Genomic DNA, 16250 nt, shown 5'->3' on the forward strand with positions numbered 1-16250 from the left:
GGGTGTACGCGACTATTAAAATCTAAGGTCAAAAGTCACAAAAATCGATTTTTTTGCAAATATCTCGTTTCCTGTGGGTTTTTCGCTATTTGTATTTATTATCAATATTTTAGAGGATTAAATTCCTTACAACTTTTGTTTAAAAAGTTTTTTTATACGTTGAATCGTTTTCGAGATAGAGGGCGGAGAGTGCACAGTTAAAGCATCTTTAAGGTCAACCGGTAGTCCCGGTCAAAAATACTCGACTATATTCGACTATACTCGACTATACTCGACTGTACTTTACTATAATCTATTATACTCGACTATTCTCGACTATACTCTATTATACTCGACTATACTCGACTATACTCTATTATACTCGTCTATACTCGACTATACTCTATTATACTCGTCTATACTCGACTATACTCTATTATATTCGTCTATACTCGTCTATACTCGACTATACTCTATTATACTCTATTATACTCGACTATACTCGACTATACTCTATTATACTCGACTATACTCTATTATACTCGTCTATACTCGACTATACTCTATTATACTCGTCTATACTCGACTATACTCTATTATACTCGTCTATACTCGACTATACTCTATTATACTCCATTATACTCGACTATACTCGACTATACTCTATTATACTCGACTATACTCTATTATACTCGTCTATACTCGACTATACTCGACTATACTCTATTATATTCGTCTATACTCGTCTATACTCGACTATACTCTATTATACTCTATTATACTCGACTATACTCGACTATACTCTATTATACTCGACTATACTCTATTATACTCGTCTATACTCGACTATACTCGACTATACTCTATTATATTCGTCTATACTCGTCTATACTCGACTATACTCTATTATACTCTATTATACTCGACTATACTCGACTATACTCTATTATACTCGACTATACTCTATTATACTCGTCTATACTCGACTATACTCTATTATACTCGTCTATACTCGACTATACTCTATTATACTCGTCTATACTCGACTATACTCTCTTATACTCGCCTATACTCGACTATACTCGAATGAATATAGAATATACTGAATATACTGAGTAGCACTATACTCGAATTTTTATTTTAATATTTAATCTCATTTTAATTCTTCATTTCTCACGTATCAACCGAATAACATTTTTTTTTTATTATCGTAACAGGAAAGATAGAATAAATATTACGCATTACTTTTAACTTGATAGAAATAATTAATCGTAACATATATATATATATATATATATATATATATATATTATTTTTTTCTCACCATTTGATAACAAGTAACGTCACAAACGTGCAATGTCACAAATAAATATTATTCCTTGACAATAAATGTATCTGAATTCTGGAAAATAATTAAATTACTTTTATTGTCTTATTTTTGTTATTTCCTGTTCTCACGCTTTCAATTATTCGAACGTATAATATAAATATATAATAGTAGTAGTGAAGTTATGAATAAAAAAAAAGATCTTTTATAGATTAGGTATCCTTTAATCATTTTATTAGAACTATGCACGCACATCCATCAACGACTATATAAAAAGATTTTTTTAAAGGAACGTGAGAAGTTAGTCAGTACCAACGAAATAATATTCTTTCTCGAAAAGTGAATAATAATGAAAATGTATTTTGCATTTTCAGTTTCGATATTGTGCGCTCTATTACTTCCATATTACGTTGTGAGTTTCTTTTTCACATATATATAAATATGATCAATAAATATAGTTCAATAATTGTTTATCATGTTTACAGGAAGCAACAGAACTAAAAATAAAAAGTTGTAACATAGAAAACTTAGCTCCAGGACAATTATCATTAGACGAATTAAATGTATCCGATAAAGGAGTAACGAATTCAAAATTGACTTTTAATTCTGAACTGAGTCCGAGTACTGTAGCGGTATTTTCATTTATATAAATATCTTTTAATATTGTTTTTTTTTTTAGTAATTTGTAATAAAGAAAAAATTTCTATTCAAATTATTTCGATTTTTTTTTTTTTTTAACGAACGAATAATAATAAATAAATTTAATATCATTGTAGGTGCACGTTATAATAAACGATGAAGATGGCAATTCAATGATGGAACAAAATGTTGATTTATGTAGTATGAGTTCGAGCGACATATTCAAAGGTTATTTCTTATCGTTCGATGATCCTGATTTTAATGAAGGAAATTGTCCAATACCTGCTGTAAGTATTAAAGAATTAATTTCAATGATTGTGTCATTATCATTTAAATTCTTTACGTAATAATTTTATCGATCGAACATTTTCTAGGGTACTTATGGGTCAGGTCAATTTGATGTGGAAATTGATGATCCACCTGAAGGAGAATATTCGGGTATTTTCGAAATATTAGATGGGCCAAGTATGATATTCCGTGTACAATGTAATGTTGAAATCGCTTAGTATAAAATATATAATTGTTACTTGTAGAAAATAATGCATAATAACATTTCAGCTATATTATTATAGCACGCTTCATTTTTAATTATGTAATTATTTACTTATTATATTATATTTTGATGCATGATTAATTCTTCATTATTATTATTATTATTAACTGGCATTAGGAACTTGAAAGTTCATTACCACAAATACCAAATCCCGCCATTGTTCCCGTCCCTGAACGCGATCCTTCCATTCGCGGTCTTCGTATCCTATTTCTTTCAGGTCTCTTCTAATATTATTCTCCCATCTACGTCTTGGTCTACCTAGTGGTCTTTTCCTGTTTGGTATACCGACCAATATTTTGTGCGCCCTTCGTTTTTAGTACTATCTATTAATATTTTTGCGTTATTAATTAATGACTCTTCATTGTTCCCTAATAAAGCAATATCGTCCGCGTATGTCAATTGTGTTGTCTCGTTCAATTGTAGACCATCTTTACTTTTCTGTAGTTCTTTGACAGCGAATTCCAGTACTAAATTGAACAAAAGGGGTGACAATGCGTTGCCTTGTTTTAACCCGCAATGGATATTAAAATCTTCCGATATTTGGTTACCTAACCTCACTACCTAATCCTTTTATTTATTTCATTTAACAAGAACCAACTTCTAACTCGAATTATATAATAACTTAACCCTTTCGTTATCAGCAATCCATATACTGGTCGTATAAATTATGTTATAATGAAAGGGTTAAATCAATGTATTTATAATTTCTATATTATTATTATTGTTAATTAAGCTCTTAATAAAGCTGTAATCATTTATTTGTATTTAGTTTTTAACACATTTCCAACATTTCTTGAAATCGTTGACTTTTAGAAAAAGATAAGTAATATGATAATAAAAAGTGAAGATATAAGAGAAGAACTGTTAGTTTACTGACGTTTTTTAATGTCTTCGTTTGTTCAACACTTTGTCTTTCTTTCTGGAAACTTGACAACTTTAATGATGATTTATTCTTTTGCTTTACCATAGACAAATTTTTCTATGTAAATATACAAATATTTGTATTATTAACAAATCATCTGTATAATTTGTATAATTAATCGAAATTATGCTGGTAAATCTTACGATCATTGAATTCACTTTGTTTTCTTGTTACGATTGGTTTCTGAATATTTTTCGTTCGAAGAAAACGATCTTTATAATCATCGAGAATCGTTTTTGTTTTCTATAATGCATACAATAATTATTTAACAGTAATTGTGTATATATGTGAATTTTTTGGTACAATCATTCACTTACTGATTGAGATTGAAGAAAATCTGTACCACCACGTAAACGTATAGATAATTTTGTACTGGATGAACCTGTAATATAATGGGATTTAGATTATCTAAAAATAATAATTAACCCTTTGCACTCTGTACAACTTTTGATGCTGGGTAGCAGCAACTCCGCGCGACTTCGAGGCAGAAACGGCACATTTACAGAACCTCGTATTATTTAGTATAACTTTGGAACCATGTAACGGATTCTAATGATATTGGACTTATATTAATCTGTAGACATCAAGGAACATATTTACTTAAAGAACTTTTACCAAAAGATCTTATTTACCAAGAGAATGTATATGTGTAATAGCGTTGCAATTGAACAAAAAGCGAGCGCGTTCCATTGTATTTGAAATGTGACACTATTTGATAATATTTTTTTATACATTATAAATCTCATTATAAAATGCGAGATATGCTCTTATAAAAACCTTTCTTCTACAAATTCTTCTTATCGCTCTTCTCAAGTTTCGCCAAAAAGTTCTCGAACCGTCGTGAGCACGCGTCTCGCATTTTCTTAGAACACAAAACACGCTGACATTTCTTTTATATATATCTTTGTTATTTGACTATATTTTGATTCATTGTCTTGTGCTATTTTAAGAGAAAACATCAGGGAAACATGCATGTCTCAAAAAGTTGTGCTGAAATAACTTCATTCCTCGTAATCACTAATAAACTTTAATGTCTCATACGGTGAGACAGCAAAGTGCAAAGGGTTAAAAATTGGAAAATGATCGGATAAAATCTTACTATCAATCGAAGATTTAGATGATTCTATTTTCCTAATAATCTGATTTTTCTTTCCTTTGTCGAATAATTTCTTTTTTAACAAAGTATTGCATCCAAGTTTTTCATTCTTCGATATAATTTCCTAAAAATTTGTAAAAGATATTAATGCTTATATATATCGATATAGAATTTGTTAAAAAATAAAATAGTTTATCTTTGTACCTTTGATTTATTTATTGATGTAAAATAATTGTCCGTGGAATCTTCGTATTCGGTAATTTCTTGAACGTCAGTCAATGGCACACGTGAAATTCCAATATTGTATTTTTGTTTATTAATCGATCTATTCTTTCTCGTTGATATCTTTTCGTAATAATGATTGCCTAAAAAAGATTATTACATTAGAATGAAAATATTAGGTCGAGTCATAAATAACTTCCGTTTTTTACGAGACAAAGAATGGCGTTTCTGTGACTGATAAGTGCAAGACAATGTAACATTGATTGCATAAAAAAGTTAACAGAAGACTAACTGAATCCTCATCTATATAGTGATATCGAAAATCCGTTTGTTTCAGTGACTTATAGTAGGTAAATACGAAAAATAGATTCTAACACATGGGCTGAGAAGTCCCGGGCCTAACACATAAATGGCGCTAGTTTTATTGCATTCATCTCATTTTTAGTAAGTACTAACCTTCAAAAGATATGTGTATAAATTTCCCAACTGTCGAATAGTTGGTTCGTGAGATATAACATTTTGAGTGAAGCAGCTTTTGTTAGTTTCAAAAAGATACAGAAAAAAGATTTTTGTGTGTTAATAAAACATTGGTTTTTATTGACAAAAAATATTATTGAAACCAAAGCTTGACTTGATAAACATTATTCGGACTCTGCACCAGGAAAATCAATCGTTGAGAAGTGGTTTGCTAAGTTTAAACGAGGCAAAATGAGCGTCGAAGATGATGAGCTCAGCGGACGATCGAAAGAGGCTGTTACCGATGAAAACATCAAGAAAGTCGACAAAATAATTTGAAATAAGCGTAAAATAAAGTTGATTGAGTTAGCTGAGACTCTAAAGATATCAAAGGAACGTGTAGGACATTAATACATGAATACTTGAACATGCGAAAGCTGTGTGCAAAGTGGATGCCGCGCGTGCTCACAATTGATCCAAAAAAACGATGGCAAAGTTCTATGAATTGGGCTATGAGTTCTTCGAATTGCTTTCCCATCTACCGTATTTTCCAGATCTGGCCGTCAGTGAACTTTTTCCTATTTACAGATCTCAAAAGAGTGCTCGCTGAAAAAAAATTCAGCACTGATGAAGAAGTTATTGCTGAAACTGAGACCTATTTTAAGATAGGCAAAAGATAAATCGTTCTACAAAAGTGGTATTGAAATGTTAGAGCGGCCTTGGAATGATTGTGTTGCTCTTGATAGAGATTATATTGATGAATAAAGCCAATTTTGAACGAAAAAAAAAACCGTGTTGTCTTTGTTAGGCCTGGTACTTCTCAGCCCATGTGTTACATAGCCGCATCAGAAGTTACTTATGACTCGACCTAATAATATTAAAATTGCGTTAAATGAAATAAACTTTGTAAATAATGGAATGGTTTTTCTTAAACTGTATTATTTTGAAACTGTATAAAAAAAAAAGAAAAACATAATTGGAATTGTATCTAGGAACGTAAAGATTTATAAAAGAAATTTGTCTAAAAATGTTTCTTTATAAAAGAAATTGTTGAAAAGTTTCTGAGTTCAATTTCCCAAGATTTATTTTTAACGTATGTACAAGTATTTATATACTTTGAATTGTAAATTATGAAATATATGTATGAATATATCTATATCTATATATATAGAAGGTTATCGCAAAAGATTGGCAAGAGTCATATTTAAATATCTATATATTTTAGTATTAAATTGTTTCTCTATTTCTAACAATATAAATCTTACGTTTCATTGGACTAATATTTGCATACCAATCCTAACAATGAATAGATTCAACGAACGTGACTTGATGATTATACTGATTATATTATGCAAATCTATACATACATAATAGGTTAATTAATTCAAAAGAATTAATTCTTTATGCAAATAAAGATGAAACATTTGATCGATTATATAAAGCGATTGTCATTTTATTTAATATTTAAATTGCGTATAGAACTTATTCACAATTTTGAAAATGTTTATCTAACAAAGCACAATTATTAGTAGCAATGTGGTGGAATAATGGATTATTTAAATAATACTCGTTAATAATCAAAATAAAAATTATACAAGTTTCATTATCTGATATATTTTAATTTTATTTATAATTGGATTTTAATTTCTACTTTCTACAAAGAAAAACAAAATAAGATCAAAGATAGCCATGATCTTTTAACTCTCATTGATATATGCGCGACCTCTGGTCAGAATTTATACAACTAAACAGTTATTGCAAACAGATGTATATCGTTGCAATTGTTTCTTCTCCCACTTTTACTCGTTACAATTGATCGAAAAAAATAAACTTATAGATTTTGTAAGATTTATCTTATTTAACTTTTGATTATGATGGAAATTTGTAGTACATTTTTAATTAGAAATTTGATAAACGTAATAGTTTTCATATCATCTATGTAAGTATTGTAATCACTAACTTATTCTCTCCTTTATTATATATGAATTATCTTTTCTTCCAATTCTATTGTCATGTCAGATATAAATATTGAGTAATATTATTTTAGCAGATCACTCCATGCACTTAGACAATAGATTAATCCACAAATTCGGCATAACATGATGGATAACCTAACTGTAAGTAATAGTTGTAATTGTAATTCATTATTTTCAAAATGATTATTTTACCTATTAACAATTGCTTTGTTCTTCTGTTTGATATGTATTCTCTTTGACATACATGTATTTAAGTTGGCAATGTATAGGTTTTCTTTTTTTAAATTAAAATTATTGTTTTAGGGGATAATCCATGCTGTGTGCAAAGGATTTATAGACAGTTTGAAAGGAGCTATCGTTCTTTTTCATATACAAAGACAAATTAATGAAAGATTAATTAATAGACAACCTTCCAAAACTGACAAACACAAAAGAAGTACTCCTACACGTAGCTCTGCAATACATTCTAATCAACAACAGTATGTTATTACATTCAAATTGAGATTGATTAATGATCATTGAATTAATTTAATTAACCAAAATATAATAATAAGTTTATATGTAATAGAGGGTCTACAGTGTTAAAACGCACAATTGAATGCTGCGTACTAAATGGCATGGTCTTTTGGGTCAGTATAACAATTTTTGAAAGTGGACTTCTTCCATTCATTAAGTATTTACTGACAATTATATTTGGCCATTCGCCTGATATGGCAGCAACAGTATGGTCCTGGACACAACCATTTTTATCTTTTACTTTTGAAACTGTTTGGGTATTACCATTTTTTCTACTGAGTCGCATAGTCAGCAGTTTTTGGTTTCAGGTAAAAATCAATTCTAATTTAATCTATAACTATGAACATATTCATTTTTTATATTTCATATTATTATTATTATTATTATTATTATCAATTTAGGATATAGCTGATAGTGCGTATAGGTATAGACAAGGAAAACCATCAAATCCACCCAATTGGGCCAAATTGGTAGCAGACTATCTTTTCAGTTTATTAGTGGCAACTTTATTTCTAGGACAATCAACGCTAGTATCCAAAATGCCATTACCTTTATTAGGTGATATACTTTCCCTTGTACATACGTGCCTTTTATATGCTCTTTATGCTTTTGAATACAAATGGTACAATATGGGTTGGGAATTGCATAGACGACTGACTTTTATAGAAGAAAATTGGCCATATTTTTTGGGCTTTGGATTACCATTAGCACTAACTATTCGAATGTTTACATCATATGTAATGAGGTAAGATATAAAATAAAATAAAATAAAATAATCATTGTCTTTTGTTATATAAAAACAATTCTTTCTTTTTTTTCACAGTGGCTGCTTTTTTTCTGTTCTATTTCCATTTTTTATTATAAGTGGAATCGAAGCAGAACCTGTAACTGGAGTTGGGTATGTCTTTTTCTTATTTTTATACTTGTATATAATTACTATTATATTTTCATTTTAATCTAATATTTATTGAATACTTTGCAGCAATTATCCATTAAAATTGTTCTCTCCAGTTATTGCTATTGCTAATACTCTTTTTAATAAAACCATCGGGGCTCGTTAATTGCAATATCAAGAGAAAATATTAAACATTTGACTATAATTCTTGAATTTAAAATATCATTGGGATTTGATATTTAATTTTTTTAAGGCTTTTATGCAGAACGTTATATAAAATGAGGTTAAACTTTTGTCCTATAGTATTTTGTGATATCTCAATTGTTTTGAATATATAAAATATTCATAAAAGTAAAGAGTAAGTAAGTTGTACTCTTACTGAGATATAATATTTTATTGCAATTGTAAATATTAAAAATATCAATTAACAATATATAGAAACTGTGATTGTCAGAAAATTATCAAATGTTCATAATAAAATTATATAAATTAATATAATATAAATTACTCCCTTTAAAAAAAAAAAAAAGAAAGAGACGAGAAAAAAAAGTAATATAATTGTTTTAGATATTTAGTAATTATTTAAAAAAAATTTTTACACTTTGATGCACATAATATAATATAATTGTACATTATCTTATGAAATAAGATAGAAGCAAAAATTTTATACTTTTTGTATAGATATTCGATTATGATAAATAAATTATGCAATTTAGTATATTAAGTCAGTAATTATATTATGCAAAATAAAATAAATATAAACAATATATATTATAATGTATAATATATATATATATATATATATATCAAAGATATTTAAAAACCGATCCAAACATGTATATTAAAAAATTAATCCTCTATCCTGAACAAAGTAAAATGAAAAAAAATTAGAAAAAAATAATTTTTATTTCGAATAAAATATATAAGAATATATAGAATGTACAATATAGAATATTATACAGATCAAATATAATGATACATCTTTTTAGTATATTTTTATGTAGTTAAGTTTTGTTAGACAATATAAAAAGATATTTGTGTCCAAGAAAATATTTATAATATCTGTAGGTTTAAATTTGAAAAGTAAATAAAAATCTACAGAATTATCAAATGAATAATTAAAATAAATTAGTTTTATCTTAGAATGAGAGTGAATCTCATGACAGTAAATCTTGTAGAACTAAAAGTTTGTGTTTTGAAAATTCTCAACTTTTCAGCCCTTCTATACATACTAAATACAGTACATCAGTAAATAGAATTTTCTTATTGTTAGTTAAATAATTAAAATTCTTTTTATTGTGATGTACTAAGATAAACTATAGTTAATTTACTTTCAATATTTTTTTTATAAAAAACGATTTGTTATCTCTATTTTTAATTAATAATAGGTTTCAGAATCTGTGTCCTCTTCGAATGGATTAGGTGTTCCTTGTGGAGATTCATCAGCTTCAATTTCATCTTCGCTTTCAGGTTTCTTTTTCTCTTTATTATCCATAGCATACCTTCTCCATGGTAATCTATAATTAACAATAAAATTATTCATTTAAAAGATAGATAATTTATAGTATAATAAATATTTATGTAATTTGTAAAATACCTTTTTCTTTCATTATAACAATCTTCGATAAATTTATGTGATACTATTTTAGAATGATTCTTCAGTTGTTGAAATTTTGGTGTATTAGTAAAAGCACAGATTAAGTGTGTACATAAATTATTAGTAGTGTTTGGATTAGCAATATATGTGGCACCCATTTTAATTGCCTTTCTTCTTATTTCGTCCCTTTGAGGATTAACATATCCACTAAGAGAAAAAGTTATATCTTGAAAAAGTTGAGAAAATAATTTCTTAGGTTTATTTTTGGTAACTTTAGTAATAGAAGGAGAAAGTGGTACAGGTTGTGCCAAGCGTCCACACTGTGCACATGGTTTATCATCTGATTCTATCGTACATTTTGGACATTCCTTTTTCACTTTTTTCTGTATATTCTTTTCCTCCGAAGTCAAAGGACGTTTTTTAGATTCTACATTATCAATACTATTTCTCTTTGAATTTGAAGAAGGTATTATGTCTCCAAATGGAGTACGCATAATATTTTCATTTTGTTTATCCTTCATCTCTGTCGCATTAGCTATTGCTATATCTGTAGTTAATTCATATTTATTTGATGGAGGAGTTTTATTTTGATTTCCAAATACTTCTTCAGTCTTACCAGCCTCTAATTTTTCCAATAATGGTCTTTTCATTGGTTCCCTATTTTCTTCTTGGCGTTTAGAGAAAGCCATTATACCACTTTCTTTAGCTTTTTTAAGTAAATCATCCTTAAGATTTAGTTCCGTTTTCTTCTTCGCCATCATTTTAAGATATTTCTCTTTGAATTCATCTATCGGAGGTTTGCCATCATTTTCTTCTTTTTGTTTTAATTTGAATCGCCCAAAAACGTCTAGCCCTAAATCAACCATTACTTCTGTTTTTGCTATGAAAAACATTAGACCAAATAATTCCTTCAAGTTAGCTGACTGCATACAAGTAACTTTAATTCGGTCAAATTTTGTTTTTATTTTATCTGGATTTAATTCCTTTTTAGTGAACAACTGTACTTGATCTTTGAATTTACCATTCGCAGCCTCATCGTTATTCATGAATTGATGTTGTACGATAGGAAGCCAAGTGTCTGGATCTGTAGATGTAGATGCAGTAACAATAACCACACAAGACCGATAATTACCAATATCAATTCCTGTTATAGTAGAAGGTTCAGCTAATTGAAAGGTAACCGTTGCTAACATTTCTCCAGGCTTTGCACATCTCCATGAAGTGTTTTTACGGTGATCCAATAGATTAGAAGCAGGATAAGATGGATGTTCAGATGAGCAGTGAATTATTTTTGTAAATTTAATGATCATTTTGAAAATCTTTGATTAATTCTTTAAATGTTAGATTCTGTCTTATTCTCAATATTTTAATTTTTACATATAGCTTTTAGACAATTAAATATTGTATAAGATATACTTTCAGATAAATTCGTTCCTTTCATTTAGTTAATATCTAAAAATAATAAATAACACGATATGTCAAAGTAATAAGACAATATTAAAGCAATGTAATTTAATCATAACGTCAAATGTAGTATAACATAACCTTACCAGTGCCAACTCGTATCTTTTTATATACAAATTGGAGAAACGTGACAATTTCAAATAACCTAAACAAGAAGCATAAATTTTTTCATTGAAATAATCCAAATTACAAATGAATTAAAAATCAACAAATCTGTAGCAATTGCGATTCGGTAATTGAATCGAACGATAGTTAACAAAGGAGTGAAGAAAAATAAACAAATCAATAAAAACAGTTTAAAGATTCGCGCCATGCGATGGTAGCGCTATCGATCGCTCGTACTTTTGACACGCTTAGTACAATTGCATTTTACTAGATGGTGCATGCAGGTAGTCGTGACGTCATAGCGGAGAGAACCGAATTAATCCGAGAGTAATCGAAGGCCGTTGGAAATCGCGAGAAGCGTTCCTGGCGGCAGTCTTCGTAAGTACGTTCACTCGATAGTAAGAGGACGATCATCGTCGTCCGGCGGTGCACGACGAGTTACGAGCAATATGGCGAAGTGTGTCATGGGCTCGGTGAGACGTAGTGCCGTTTGAAAGATGAAAGGTTCGCGGTATGGGTTGAAGATAATCTAGCGTTATGAGGTTCCTGTGAAAGTCGAAATTGTGCGCGCGCGTTAGCTGAAACGAGCCGTTACGAGTGATCAGGTTATACGACACGACGGTGTGCGCGTTGTTACCGGTGTGAAAACACTCACCCACACACTTACACATACATACACATACATAGTTCATACATATATCATATATACATTGAGTACACGCGCGTAGCACTGCACGCATCACACGCATACATTTAAATACACACACGTATACATACATATACACGAAATGGCCACGGATAAGATAAAGGTCGCCGTTCGGGTCCGGCCGTTTAATCGAAGAGGTATGTTTTACAAAGATCATATATATTCATATACATATATTTTTAATTATGTCAATTAATCGTATGGAATCGAATGAATTCGTTAGGTACAGTATTATTTTTTAATTATTTTTTTTTTTTTGAGGGAAGACGTCAAGATGACGAGGTACGACGATGCGTCGTTCTTCCTTCCTTCCTTCCTTTTTTACTTTCTTCCTTCCTTCCTTCCTTTTCATTCTTTTTTTCATACCTGCATTCTTTCTTTATTTAATGATCGTAGAGTAGTCTCGGAACGATCGACCTTCGATTTCTCTTGATTGGAGTTAGTATGATTATGACGAATGACACTTTTATCTTTGACCGCTTGCTCACCTGATCCACGTCGACGTCTCTCTTTACAAACCTTCTCTTTTTACCTTTAACTCTCTATCTCCCCCTCCCCCCTCTTTATCTTTCTTTCTTACAATTTATTATATTCTCTTTCTCTTTTACTTATTCCCCTACTCTCCATTTTCCGATTCGATCGTTCCGAAGTATTAAAGAGCGGAACAAACGGGCTCCGAACGCGTGCGTTAAAATGACAGTGAGAAAAGAGAGAGAGAGAGAGAGAGAGAGAGAGAGAGAGAGAGAGAGAGAAGTTTGACGTTAAACGTTTTTCTTTTTTTAAGTAAAATTATCGTCGATGTTTTCGTCTAAAAATTTGTTTACTATTTTGTTCCTTTTCTTTTTTCAATGGAAGATTATGTTTATTACGATTTTTTTTATACTGTGCATTATCGTATTGGTAAAACATTAATTGTTAGGAATTTATAATCTTTTTATTATATGTTAGTAACTGTGTAACTATGTAACTTGTGTTGTTGCAAGTATGCACTAAGAAGAATGGATTCCGTGTTTACACAGAGCAAATCCCATAGCCTGGCGGTTCTTTGTTCGAAAAATAGATTCGAACTTGCTGAGATACTTCTTGCGTTATAATCTACTATTAAATGTATTCACATATGTATATATATATATATAAGATAAATATTTAAATGTGTGTTGGAATTGTCTTTTGTAATAATTTGTTTGTGTTCAATTTAATTTGACTTTTTTCAAAATGGCACTTTGTACTCTATTTCTTTCAAATAAGAAACTTAAAGGTTTTATGTACAGTGAAATTTCGAAATGTTGATTTTAAATAACATTTATCAATGCAAGGATAGATTAAAAAGATAAATAGATACATAAGAAGTATATTTGAATCTTATAATTAAAGTCAAATGAAATTTTAATTATTAGAAAAATGAAAAATACACAGTGAAATTTAGAAATTTGATTTTATTAATATTTATCAAGATAAATAAGATCTACTTGCATGTGTTCAACCTAATTTTTTTTTTTTTTTTGTATTTCTTCACTATTTTTCAATTGTAACATTTTGAAATAGAAGAAAGAAAGGAACAAAACAAACCGTTCTTTCTTTTTACACGATTTATTTCTTCCAACACAATTGCAAAAGACTTTTTTCCTCGTACCCCCCGATATTAGCTTTGTTAAAATACGCCAATGCATTCGACGAAACATTTTCATCAAGGTTAAATATAAAGTTCGTGTTATCAAGTGCAAAAAAAAAAAAAGATATATTTATATACAGGTTTTGTTTGTTTCACGAATTTGCGGTGATTTTAATGAACGTTTTGCATTCTTTCTATTTTTCACAATAATAATGCATTACTAACACTAGATATACCAAATCAGTCATTTTGATTGGTCAAGCCATTTTAATTGAAAATTTCTACTTCATGTAACATTTGTTTTTTGTAAATAATTAAGCATTTTGTTATTTAAAAATGTTTATAAATTCACTTAATTTATTCAACATTTGTTGTTATTTTTTAAAAGTAATACACCAGTCATTTTGACTAGCGTGGTAGAAAATGGTGATAATGTTACTAGTGTTAATTTGATTTGTATTTGTATTTTTATTTGATTGTCTCGCTAGAAAAGTTCGTATCGAATTATAATAAAATAAAAAAAAAAAACAAAAAAAAACAAAAAACACTTTGGTGTATAAAAAATTCGATTAATTTATTTTAATATACATTTTTCCTCAGCCAATAATTTCTTATACCATTGGGAATTACTTGACAAGTTTGAACCAACTTTAAAATATAATGTAATAAATATTATAAATTGATACGAACTTTTCAAACAGTTCAATAATATGTATTATAAGTTGAAGAATGGTTTGCATAACTTTACAGAAAAGAAAAAAAGAGGAATAATATATTTTTCTATGTTTATATTTAGAATTATCAGAGTTAGTCTCGTAGATGTAAATGAAGAAGACGTACGTACACGAGTTATTAAAGTTCGCGAGATTGGCACTTTCGTTATCTTCCTCGTTCTGCGTTTTAATTGGTTGATCGATAACGTCGACTGCTTCTTCTCCTCCCCCTTTCTATTCTCTCTCTCTCTCTTTCTTTATTTCTGTTTTCATCTTTGTTTTTCTGACGTTAAAACATTCATTGTCATCGAACATTAATTTTTTCATACTCCATGTTTTTATTATACAAATTATGTTCTACGAATGTAAATAATAATAATAATAATAATAATAATATAATATAATATACATTGATCGTGGTTATTGATTTCATAGGTTTTGTGTTCTACATATTTTTAACAAATATTAAATTTATGTTTTATTACGTGTGAGTAATTTCGAATAAGAACGTGTTGTTCATCATTCAAATGATTTTCGTAGTTGCCAAGTAGTAGGAGCAGGGGGGAGGGGGAGGGGGAAGTATAATGGTCCTTTCATTTTTATTATTGGCTTGATCTAATTCGTGTTTTATCGTGTCATATTTTATATACATAAAATATATTTATGAATGCATATGTTGTGTGTGTGTGTGTGTGCGTGTATTTTTTCTTTTGCTTTATATTTTTTTTTTGTTTCCATTCGTTATCATTTTATTTAATCAAAAGTCGATTAAATGACCTCGCGATAACTTAGATCATATGATAAACGTCAAGTAAACATATACATGTGAATATATATATATATAGGTACGTGTCTCTGTTGTGTGCTGTTCAACGTATGTGTATATGTGAAACACACCTGTCTCTCACATGTTTCCTCTTCGGACGTCATCGCCTATCTTCGGGACTTTTCCTTCCACTTTCGATTTCGCTGTAACTCCTCGAACACAACAATCTTTAACGTTTACTGACGATAGATCTCGATCATTATCGTTTAACTACTATTGAAAGTAGCTCATCTTCGTTAAGGTTTTCTTTTATTTTCTTTTCTTTTTTCTTTTTTCTTTTTTCTTCTTCTGGTATAAGTTAGTTCTATTAAATCGATATGATTCATATACATTTTATGGAATATCGATCATTTGAAAGTATATTCAGTGTATATGAAATGGTGAATTAACGTGAAAGTAACCTAATTTATTTTATGTATATATATATATATATTTTTAAAAAGTAACGATATTTGACACAAATTGTGAATAAATTAATGTATTCTTTTCAATCTCTCATTTGAACCGTTTATTTTGAAAATGACAGAAGTCTATTATCTCTTCTTGTTTTGAGAAAATTAAAGGTTAGAATATCTGTCAATTAAAAATTTTAGGCAAATATTGACAATGTTTCTACTGATTTATTAACATTAGATATACCATTGTA

General features: G+C 28.9%; 4 protein-coding genes and 1 long non-coding RNA gene across 18 annotated transcripts in view; 3 read left to right on the forward strand and 2 right to left on the reverse strand.

Moving 5' to 3' along the window:
• The first annotated feature begins 1364 nt into the window (after positions 1 to 1364).
• On the forward strand, positions 1365 to 2579 carry LOC107065855 (uncharacterized). Its single transcript, XM_015319908.2, has 4 exons — positions 1365 to 1718; positions 1792 to 1938; positions 2083 to 2232; positions 2320 to 2579. Exons 1-4 carry the CDS (start codon positions 1656 to 1658, stop codon positions 2449 to 2451), a joined length of 492 nt encoding a protein of 163 aa, XP_015175394.2. The 5' UTR covers positions 1365 to 1655; the 3' UTR covers positions 2452 to 2579.
• Positions 2580 to 2701: 122 nt separating this feature from the next.
• Positions 2702 to 6787, reverse strand: LOC149031478 (uncharacterized). 6 transcript variants are annotated; one of them, XR_016177726.1, is made up of 5 exons: positions 6562 to 6787; positions 4721 to 4881; positions 4520 to 4640; positions 3738 to 3802; positions 2702 to 3663 (listed from the first exon to the last, which is right to left on the reverse strand). It is a non-coding gene; the product is annotated as an uncharacterized LOC149031478 (long non-coding RNA). The 6 variants fall into 6 exon arrangements; XR_016177727.1 differs by lacking the exon at positions 6562 to 6787 and adding an exon at positions 5664 to 6552; XR_016177725.1 differs by lacking the exon at positions 6562 to 6787 and adding an exon at positions 5497 to 6552.
• A 186-nt stretch (positions 6788 to 6973) lies between these two features.
• tank (EI24 domain-containing protein tank) lies at positions 6974 to 9305 on the forward strand. Of its 2 annotated transcripts, none has more exons than XM_015319921.2 (7): positions 6974 to 7133; positions 7242 to 7311; positions 7474 to 7649; positions 7739 to 7994; positions 8088 to 8431; positions 8510 to 8584; positions 8669 to 9305. In XM_015319921.2, exons 2-7 carry the CDS (start codon positions 7294 to 7296, stop codon positions 8745 to 8747), a joined length of 948 nt encoding a protein of 315 aa, XP_015175407.1. In that variant the 5' UTR covers positions 6974 to 7133; positions 7242 to 7293; the 3' UTR covers positions 8748 to 9305. The 2 variants fall into 2 exon arrangements, with proteins under 2 accessions (XP_015175407.1, XP_015175408.1); XM_015319922.2 differs by having other exon boundaries at positions 7245 to 7311.
• Positions 9306 to 9939: 634 nt separating this feature from the next.
• On the reverse strand, positions 9940 to 11899 carry XRCC1 (DNA repair protein XRCC1). Its single transcript, XM_015319869.2, has 3 exons — positions 11729 to 11899; positions 10179 to 11630; positions 9940 to 10098 (listed from the first exon to the last, which is right to left on the reverse strand). The coding sequence occupies exons 2-3, from the start codon at positions 11486 to 11488 to the stop codon at positions 9960 to 9962; spliced, it is 1449 nt and encodes a 482-aa protein (XP_015175355.2). The 5' UTR covers positions 11489 to 11630; positions 11729 to 11899; the 3' UTR covers positions 9940 to 9959.
• A 193-nt stretch (positions 11900 to 12092) lies between these two features.
• The window catches only part of LOC107065834 (Kinesin heavy chain 73), a 136767-nt gene continuing 132609 nt past the window's right edge, over positions 12093 to 16250 (forward strand). For all 8 annotated transcript variants that reach the window (XM_015319870.2, XM_015319876.2, XM_015319873.2 and 5 more), the window contains exon 1: positions 12093 to 12590. In XM_015319870.2, coding sequence (XP_015175356.1) covers positions 12536 to 12590 — 55 coding nt within the window. In that variant the 5' untranslated portion in view covers positions 12093 to 12535. The remainder of the gene's footprint in view (positions 12591 to 16250) is intronic.

This window comes from Polistes dominula, unplaced genomic scaffold (assembly GCF_049000335.1).
Source record: "Polistes dominula isolate Pdom_NZ unplaced genomic scaffold, Pdom_raw_medaka contig_19, whole genome shotgun sequence".
In the NCBI taxonomy this organism is placed as follows: domain Eukaryota; kingdom Metazoa; phylum Arthropoda; class Insecta; order Hymenoptera; family Vespidae; genus Polistes; species Polistes dominula.

Excerpts from the sequence above, each read along its gene's own strand:
- tank (XM_015319921.2), top strand. Across the intron at positions 8,432-8,509 it reads TTTACATCATATGTAATGAG|TGGCTGCTTTTTTTCTGTTC; the intron begins GTAAGATATAAA and ends TTTTTTTCACAG. Across the intron at positions 8,585-8,668 it reads GAACCTGTAACTGGAGTTGG|CAATTATCCATTAAAATTGT; the intron begins GTATGTCTTTTT and ends AATACTTTGCAG.
- XRCC1 (XM_015319869.2), bottom strand. The coding sequence starts at position 11,488 with ATGATCATTAAATTTACAAAAATAATTCACTGCTCATCTGAACATCCA. Across the intron at positions 10,099-10,178 it reads TGTTATAATGAAAGAAAAAG|ATTACCATGGAGAAGGTATG; the intron begins GTATTTTACAAA and ends TGTTAATTATAG.
- LOC107065855 (XM_015319908.2), top strand. The coding sequence starts at position 1,656 with ATGAAAATGTATTTTGCATTTTCAGTTTCGATATTGTGCGCTCTATTA. Across the intron at positions 1,719-1,791 it reads TATTACTTCCATATTACGTT|GAAGCAACAGAACTAAAAAT; the intron begins GTGAGTTTCTTT and ends TCATGTTTACAG. Across the intron at positions 2,233-2,319 it reads GAAATTGTCCAATACCTGCT|GGTACTTATGGGTCAGGTCA; the intron begins GTAAGTATTAAA and ends AACATTTTCTAG.